The sequence below is a fragment of the Protomyctophum bolini genome (assembly GCF_963924005.1).
Source record: "Protomyctophum bolini genome assembly, chromosome: 6".
Lineage (NCBI taxonomy): Eukaryota > Metazoa > Chordata > Actinopteri > Myctophiformes > Myctophidae > Protomyctophum > Protomyctophum bolini.
This window is the reverse complement of record NC_137867.1, coordinates 47,134,922-47,144,250: the sequence shown is the minus strand read 5'-3', so window position 1 is coordinate 47,144,250 and position 9,329 is coordinate 47,134,922. Positions and strand designations below refer to the sequence as shown.

Sequence of the window (9,329 nt, the reverse complement as noted above, 5' to 3'; positions counted from 1 at the left end):
GGGTTAAAGAGAGTAAAGAAGGTAAAAACATATTGTACACTTTAGCCCCCAAAAAGCACAGTCAATATTTGTAAGCAACTTTGACACAGAAAAACAAGTCCAAACTAAGTCGCCATAATTCATAAATGTAGCAGTGTGTGGCTCACAACTAAAAGTCTAACATCTTCCCCCAAATGAGAGGGAGTTCCCTTTGGCTTAGTGGTTAAGATGTTGGCTCTCCACGCGGGAGACCCGGGTTCAAGTCCCATGGGTTAAATGAGAAAATGATGCAGATCCCTGTGTGAGGTCAAATGGGTGGGTGAGTGTAGCAGAGTGCCTCACAACCTCATCCTGATGACCTGAGAGTCCAACATCTCCCCCGAGTCACAGGGAATTCCCTTTGGCTTACTGTTTAAAAGGGTTAGTTCAGATATCGTGAAAATGTGGCCAAAAGGTTTGAGTATATTCTTTCACAGCGAACGTTTTTAACTCAAATCTTTGCTTCTGAGGGGTTCCTGACACAACACATTTTCAGAAGGGGCTCCGCAGCCAATTACATATATTTTTGGGAGTCCTTGACATGAAATAGTTTGAGAACGACTGACTTAGAATTGAAACATAGGGTTTTTCAGAAAACGTCGTCAGGATTTAGAATACATTTATAGAATGGAGCTTATGTCTAAATGGGTTAATATATGTATTATAGAGTCTGGTCACCGTCACCGGCCCCCTAGTGGCGAAAAATAAGACTTCTGGGAACTCAGAATAACTCAGGGACCACACAAGTTAGGAACAATGCAAACTGGTAATGCACGGCCCACTCGTGTATACAATACTGGTGCTACTTGTTAAATATCTAAGTACCCAGTGTGGTATCTCAGTACCAACTAGAAGAAATGCACTCTGTCGTGGTGCCAACTTGCGCCTTGCACACAAGTAGGCCATACATGGGCCTACTTGTGTTTAAGACGCAAGTTGGCACTTGGTTCCATGCAGTTCCAGGGCAGGGAACCCCATTATAATGATTTATAGAGTTAACCAAATGGACACTTTAATGTTTGCAACTCTGACAGTGTACATTTTCTGAATTATTTTTAAACAGACGAAAGTAAGACAGGGCTTAAGTTAAGTGTTGTTAATTAAGCTGTTCCTTCTTCATTTTGATGGTGACCCCCTTCCAGGACCCCACTTTTAGAACCAATGCTAGTAGTAGCCATTGCCAAACAACCAAAATAAAAACAACTTTTTAAAAGTACTTACAAGTATGGTTACACCGTGACCTAGCTGTTTCTTCTAATACTTATAGTACTACTTCTAATACTAATAGTCGATTTGTATTCTTTCTTCCGCACCATCGCGCCTCCACTCCAGTCCAATTGGTGGCGGCAAAGAACCTCTACAAAAATAAGAGATAGGTTAAACTAGCCGATCTACAAGCTCACAGCACGTCGGCACCGCGGCCCAACCTGAGCTTGAAGATCTGCTATTGCCGTCGCGAGACCGTCCCCCCGGAACACTCGCGAGAGCCGCGGCGGAAAACAATATCATGTCCCGGCATGCACTTGCGCTTCCTCTTTCTTTCCGCGGCCTGGAGAATTAGGTGAGCCTCTGCTTCCCGACGTGCAGAAATAAACATTTAAATCTGTTAAATATCTATCGCATCTCACCGCATTAATGTCTCCGTGATGTACGTTATCTTAACACACGACGAGACGTTTCGAACAATGTGATTATTAAAGGATTTTCACTGGAATGGTTACGTTTAATTTGTTTTTGAAAAAAGCCAGGCTGGCTGTCACTGTGTCTGTGCCTGAGGAGGCTTCCATCTTTGAACAGAATTTTCCTGAAATTGTCTCGTGTGTCGCTAACTAACCACATGATTATGGTTTAGTTTGACTTGTTTAGATGCCTTTTATTAGCTTTATTATCCACGTATTTTAACGCTTTAAACCTGCGTTGTGTCGCTGTTTAATGAGAGAGCCTGCGCGGTTGTACTAAACTTAAACTAAACGCGTCCCGTGTTTTGTGTTTCATTGCTGCTGTAGGTCTCAACATGGTCCGCTACTCGCTCGACCCCGAGAACCCGACCAAATGTAAGTAATATCAATCATTTTCCCTGTTTTATAAGGCTTTGGTTTTTAAATCTGCTGTTTTACGACACTGTCGTACAGCGATGCACGATGTACTGCAGTCAGTGGTTCTCAAACTCGGGTCCGGCGACCCCCGTGGTGTACTTTAGGGCGTTTCAGGTTGGGCCCCCAGCTAAATAAATTATAGTTGGTGGTACTAAATGAACCCTGCACAAGTCTGTAACCAATGTGGGTCCATTTGGTTCAATTTAGACCTCAAATGGACCCCTTATCATGGGTCCATTTGTGTGCTCTGTTATGGGGGGTCTAATTGATACCAAACCTGGTAATTGACATTCTAGAAGGGTTTGAGAACCACTGATGTGCTTACTGACTGTATGAGTCAATGTACTCTGCATGGTTTCAATGATGACATCTTAGGACACCTTTCGATTACCCATGAAAACAAACACTAAACAAACTGAGCTACCATGTATTGTATTTAATATTTTGTCATGGTGTTGCCGGTGCTGCCTTTTTGTTCAAATGTGTGTTTTTTTTCTACCCCCTCCTTAGCATGCAAGTCCAGGGGCTCCAACCTGCGTGTTCACTTCAAGGTACAGTGGAAATACTTGTTTTTTTCTTTTTGTATGCATTCCAACTCTCAGAGTCATCTTACTCATTTGCATAGATATTGTAGCATTATTTTCCTCAGCAGAATTCTCAAAATGTGTGTTATGTATGTATGTATGTGTAAGATTCTTTGTTAACCCATTCTGACCGGGCACCCATTTTGGTGTTGGCATCATGTTATGCTTTAGCTATTGAAAAATAGCAGATCTACAAGCTCATATCGCGCCACCGAGTGGCGCGCTACGAGCTTGTAGGTCTGCTATTTTTTGAAAAATCGAAGAACGACTGACATTTTCAGAATCTGCTCTCAGGTCAGAATGGATTAATCAGACCAGTGTGTGTCCTAGTGGAAACCTCGTATGAATCTGATCTCAGGTCTGGGTTAATGAAAATGTTACTGATTTCATTTCGGTAGGGATGTAAATGTAGTCAGATTTATAATTTGACTTTACTTCCGTGAATACCTTTAGCAGCAGCATTATTTTTTTCCTGCAGGTTTGATCAATTGCGATGATGACAATTTAGGACACCTTTGTAGTTTGTAACAATGAAAACAAATCACGTCTGAGCAATTTGTTAGACTGTAGCCTTATTTGACTATGGCCAAGAAAACAACCACTTTTACTATTGTTTGTAGGTATTGAGGCTTAACGGTTGCCTGTGCAGAAACCCTGCCTTCAGTCAAGCGTTGACATGCATTATATTGCATTATTATACATGCATTATAATAAAAGTATTTGTATTTCTTTCTCTACGAACAGAACACCCGTGAGACAGCCCAGGCCATCAAGGGCATGCACATCCGCAAGGCCAACAAGTACCTGAGGGACGTCTGTGTCAAGAAGCAGTGTGTCCCATTCCGTCGCTACAACGGTGGCGTCGGACGCTGTGCCCAGGTCAGTGCTTAAACAGTGTGTCCCATTCCGTCGCTACAACGGTGGCGTCGGACGCTGTGCCCAGGTCAGTGCTTAAACAGTGTGTCCCCTTCCGTCGCTACAACGGTGGTGTTGGACGCTGTGCCCAGGTCAGTGCTTAAACAGTGTGTTCCGTTCCGTCGCTACAACGGTGGCGTCGGACACTGTGCCCAGGTCAGTGCTTAAACAGTGTGTCCCGTTCCGTCGCTACGACGGTGGCGTTGGACGCTGTGCCCAGGTCAGTGCTTAAACAGTGCGTCCCGTTCCGTCGCTACAACGGTGGCGTTGGACGCTGTGCCCAGGTCAGTGCTTAAACAGTGTGTCCCGTTCCGTCGCTACAACGGTGGCGTTGGACGCTGTGCCCAGGTCAGTGCTTGTGCCACCGACCTGATGGAACAATGTTCCCAACCTGATATCAGATTGCCACTCGGTGCCGCGCTATGAGCTTGTCGATCTGCTATCTTTCAATAGCTAAAGTATAACATAATGCTTGAAACACCAAAAGGGTCTCAATTTGACGATTTTGTTCCTGTAATTCGCCTTTAATTTTTTTTTTAAACACTTTAACCCCATTTTGAACTTAGTCGAATGACTGTAAATGGTGAAAAGAAATGTCTGATCTACAAGTTGACGCATTACTGCGTTGGCTTTGAGAGAGCTGCTGTGTTTTTGAAGGTTTGCCTTTAATATGCCCCAAATAGGCTTGCCAGGTTGAAAGAAGTTAACATTGGGTGGAGAAATCAACATTGTACAATATTCTTGATTTGATTTTGCAATCTCTGAAGTGAGAGCTGGTACTGGGCAATACTCATTTCAAATGAAGTTTCACTACATGTGGCACACAAACGCTTAAAGGACCACTTCACCACTTTTCAACCTATCTTCATATAATAGGTCCTCACTAATAATCATGATAACATGGCACGATTTTTTTCTACTCAGTCTGTGTCTCATAGGAGGGCTGTGGGCAGTTTAGAAACCGTCCTCCAGTGACATCATCATTAGGCAGATTATTTTTAAACAAGCTTTTTTTTACAAAAATGTTTAGATTTTCATTATCGTGAGAACGATGGCTTCCATGTTCGCATTGCAACTTTTCAGGACTAGAAAGCCTGCAGTTTTTATTAGCTTGTATTCCCCATCGATGATGTCACTGGAAGACGGTTTCTGATCTGCCCACGGCCCTCCTATGAGACACAGACAGAGTAGAACACAATTGCGCCATTTTTTCATGATTATTAGTGAGGACCTTCAAGATAGGTTGAAAAGTGGTGAAGTGGTCCTTTAAATTAAATGTAGTGCTAGATGGTTTCTGCTGTTGCAATTGGTCAGCAATGTTTATGCTGAAAATGAGATCCAAGGAGGTGTGCTAGGTTTCATGTGGGTAACGGATGCTCTCATGGAACAAGTTACCTGTGGTGCTGAAAGTCTGTTGGTCATATTTTCTTAAAGTGTTTTGAATATTCTAACCTGTCTTGTGTAGCCATTCCATTTTAGCAGCATGGACTAGTGACTAACATAATACAGGTTGATTGCGATGATGACAATTTAGGACACCTTTGTATTAACTATGAAAACAAATCATGTCTGAGCAATTTTATTATTTGGCTAAAGTCAAAACAAGTTCAATGTACTTATTAGTCCACTGTCGTGGACTGTAGTTTAACACCGGTTACACAGTAGAGCTTTGATTGTGGTTTTGTGACTTTTCATTTAATTCCCATTTGTACCTTTTTCTCCAGGCCAAGCAGTTTGACTGGACACAGGGACGTTGGCCCAAGAAGAGTGCGGAGTTCCTCCTTCACATGCTCAAGAACGCCGAGAGCAACGCTGAGCTGAAGGTACGAGGACAAACCGCCAAACATTTATATTTTTGCTCGACAGCCATCAGCTTATTGGGAATATGTTTTGCATTATTATTATTACTAAACACCGATTCTGAATACCAGAGTTGACTAGTAATGCTACATAATATACGTGAATGAAATTGCGATGATTACAATTTAGGACACCTTTGTATAAACCATGAAAACAAATCGATGTCTGAGCAATTTCTAAGCTTTATTTGACTTTACTATTATGGTCAAAACAACCAGCTTTTCAATAAACTGCTGTACCATTTTGGTGTTAGCATTATGATATGCTAAATAGCAGATCTACAAGCTCATAGCGCGTGCTATTTTTGAAGAACCACTGACATAGAAACATAGCTTATTCAGAAAACTGTCAGGATGTAGAAGACATTTTTTAGAATCTGATCTCCGGGTCAGAATGGGTTCAGTACCATTTCATTCACTCGTGGTTTTAATGTTTCCCTGCAGGGCTTGGATGTGGACTCCTTGGTGATCGAGCACATCCAGGTGAACAAGGCCCCCAAGATGCGCCGACGCACGTACCGTGCTCACGGCCGCATCAACCCCTACATGAGCTCTCCCTGCCACATCGAGATGATCCTGACCGAGAAGGAGCAGATCGTCCCCAAGCCAGAGGAGGAGGTCACCCAGAAGAAAAAGGTAACCTATATTATGTTGTCCGGTTAAAGTTTTAAGGCTTGTCTTTTATAGAGCTTCGCATTCCCGCCACCCTCCCGAGGACCAGAAGTGAATTCCCTGTTCATTTTCCTCATAGACTTTTCAAAAAGTATTTATATAAAGGCGTTTACACCGTGGACAAAGCCAACGACAAATGACAGTAAACTCAATGTTTTGGGCCGATCAAATAATTTCTAAGAAGAGAAATTATCAGCACAATAAACATTGTGTTTATTGTCATGTCACAACTCAAGTTGGCTTTGTCCGCGGCGTAATCATCTTTAAATTAATACTATTTGAATAGTCTGAGGAAAATGAATGAGGAATTCACTTCTGGTTCTAGCGTCGTCATGAAAGGGGGTGAGACTGCAACGCTCTATAGCCACACATAACTTACCTTCTGAATGCCATTTTTAAGCATCATTGGCTCTAGTGGTCCTACGTAATACAGGTTGATTTAAATTGCGATGATGACAATTTAGGACACCTTTGTATTAACCATGAAAACAAATCATGTCTGAGCAATTTATTATCCTTATTTGATTATGGGCAAAACTATACTTGTACTACTATTGTAGACTTTAAGTGTACCAGTAGTTTAACTTTAACATCAGGTTGATGGCACTGGCTACCTATAGAACAGTAGAGCTTTAATCGCTAAGAAAATAGTTGATGGTTCCAGCCCAAATGGATGACACAAATACTAATGTAATGATAGGGCTGTTGCGGTGCTGTGAATCTATTCTAACCCGTGTTCATTCTGTTTTTTGCAGGTTTCACAGAAGAAGCTCAAGAAGCAGAAACTCATGTCAAGGGAGTAAAATCAATAAACCAGACCTTTTGCTTGTACATACTCTGTGTTGTACTTTAAATGTTGTTGACAAAAAAATAAATGCCGGTTCTGCTTCAAGCACTAGATGTTAATCAACACTACCCCTAGTGACGGTGTTAGTTTGGGGCTCAGGTTCATGTGGATACAGGTGTGCTGTAGTTTTATATATTACAACAGCAAAGGGATTGTCACCAGAGTAATGGTTGAAAACTTTTTGAAATCTCAATAATGCCCGTGACCTTTTCTCTCTTACCACTGAACTTGATTAGAATTGGGATAGCATAAAGGGGTACCCAGGGTGTAATGCCCCACAAAAGGTAGTGCAGTCAGCTGTGACTTGAAAGTTATGGCTTTGCTGAAATGGTGCTACAAAGTCTTTCATGTTCTTAAAAAAATGTGTGCGCCCATTCTCAAATTGTATAAATTTGAGTTTATCGTGAAGACATGATTTGAGGGTTTATGCATGTGAAACTGTTCCTGGACAACAGTTACGATATTTACTAAGCTGGGTCGAAGGTTTATGGTACATTGTGTTACTTTGTCCCTGGATTATATCTTTAAGGAATCAAATCGACTATAATCGCATCACACCCCAACAGCCTACGATGGTTTTGCAGCACACACACACACACACGAGTCAAGTGTAAATTGTGTGGTGGTTTTGTCTACACTGGCTATTTCAGATCATGATCGCCAGTTCGGCATGTCTCAATGGTGTATTCTATACAACAGTATAATAGATTCCTGACTTGATTAGTGTTTTATGTGACTGAAATGTTGAAACAACGTTCTGAAGATGGGACTTGGCTACTAAGAAACGCAGCAATCCAAACCCCACTCGGGATGAAGACAGTTGGGACTGCAGAGTTCATGGGACAGCCTGCGAGGGGACCAAGACAACGGCCACAGTTTCCTCATAAAAACAAGTTTACACCCAAGTTTATACAGTGTAGGTTTACTCTGTGTTTATAGTATAGCAGAGATTCTCGTGTGCTTTCCCATTTAAGCTAATTCATCAGTTACGATTGGAAAATGCAACACTTAAATGTTATGCAGCAAGCAACTAGTTGGCCTGCAGTATAGATTTGTCCACTTGATGGAGACCATAGACTTAAAATGGTCGTGTTATATTATAGTTCATTTGCAGAACATGGCCTTGATTCCATCAGCGTTTGGAAGCACTCGTTTTCCGTAAAGCAATGTCCTGCCTCCTGCATTATGTGCTAATTCAAAACAGGTGGTACACAGGGAAGGTGACTTGAGTATCTAACCTTCCAAACTCCAGCACTCACCTGCAAGGACACAAAGTAGCTCATAGCATTGTCTACAGTGGATTTTTATGGAACAAACACTGAGGATAGAAAGAGAATATTTCAAGCTTTTCGCACAGCTGCAATGTTGGTGAGTTTGTCGTTTAAGACTTTTCTGTTTGGATGAATGGGCTGGCATTGGAAGTTGCACCTAGGTAGCACTACCTTGCCATTAATTTATGTGGTAAAATGGCAGATGGTCTGCATATGGAGAATACCATTAATTTTCGAAAGGGTAGCATGAGATAATTTAAACTAATTCTTCCTCGACTCATGCTTGTATGAAAAATCTTGAAGTCGTTTCAGTAACGAGCTCTTCTGCTCTTTTCCCCAATAGGACTAAAAGTTGTAGGCCTGATATTACTTATGCATTGTTGCACGCAGCACATAGCCAATCACCACGGCGGGCGGACAGAAAAAGGAAAAAAATAGTTTAAATTGTTTATATATTGTAGAAACTAGTTCCATTATGCGCCATTTATTTAATGTATTTATTGACTACTTCCACTTGTATGTATTAAGTTTGTCCACATGAGGGCGACAGACCGTTGAATACAAACAGTCAGCAGTGTCGCAAGGACTTGATGGAAATTCTGGTGACGCGAGGTTATTACAAGACAGACAGTGTATTGTAGGCTTTACCGTTTACAATTACATAATCTATCATTTAAACTATCAGTTCAATGGATTTAGATTTAGATGAATGTTAACTGTGTTTTTGCCCCATGCTGTTAGTAGATTAGTGGCAGAACGCATAATGGGATATCTTTATGCAAATGTTTGTAGCATTCATTAGCCTGAAGGCTGAGGCTGAGCTAAAAAGTGTTCACATAGATCCCGGTGCTCATTTTTCTTGGCAGAAAAAAAGGCTTGATTTTCTGGACATTCAGAGTAGACAGTTGTTGAAGTTGCATGAACTGGCATCACTTAAAAGTTGCATGTGTTGCATTCTTGCATGCTGTGTTTTATGAATCTATGGACAGTTGGTAAATTGGATTATGGAGCTGCAAACGACTGCAAAACGCATCTGCTAAAACGTAGTTGTAGTAGCTTGTAGGCTA

General features: G+C 41.6%; 1 protein-coding gene across 1 annotated transcript; it reads left to right on the top strand.

The window, feature by feature from the left end:
* Positions 1-1,518: 1,518 nt before the first annotated feature.
* Positions 1,519-6,975, top strand: rpl17 (ribosomal protein L17). The gene is made up of 7 exons (XM_080765128.1): positions 1,519-1,579; positions 2,025-2,072; positions 2,625-2,665; positions 3,443-3,577; positions 5,338-5,436; positions 5,917-6,108; positions 6,900-6,975. Exons 2-7 carry the CDS (start codon positions 2,033-2,035, stop codon positions 6,945-6,947), a joined length of 555 nt encoding a protein of 184 aa, XP_080621254.1. The 5' UTR covers positions 1,519-1,579; positions 2,025-2,032; the 3' UTR covers positions 6,948-6,975.
* Positions 6,976-9,329: the final 2,354 nt, after the last annotated feature.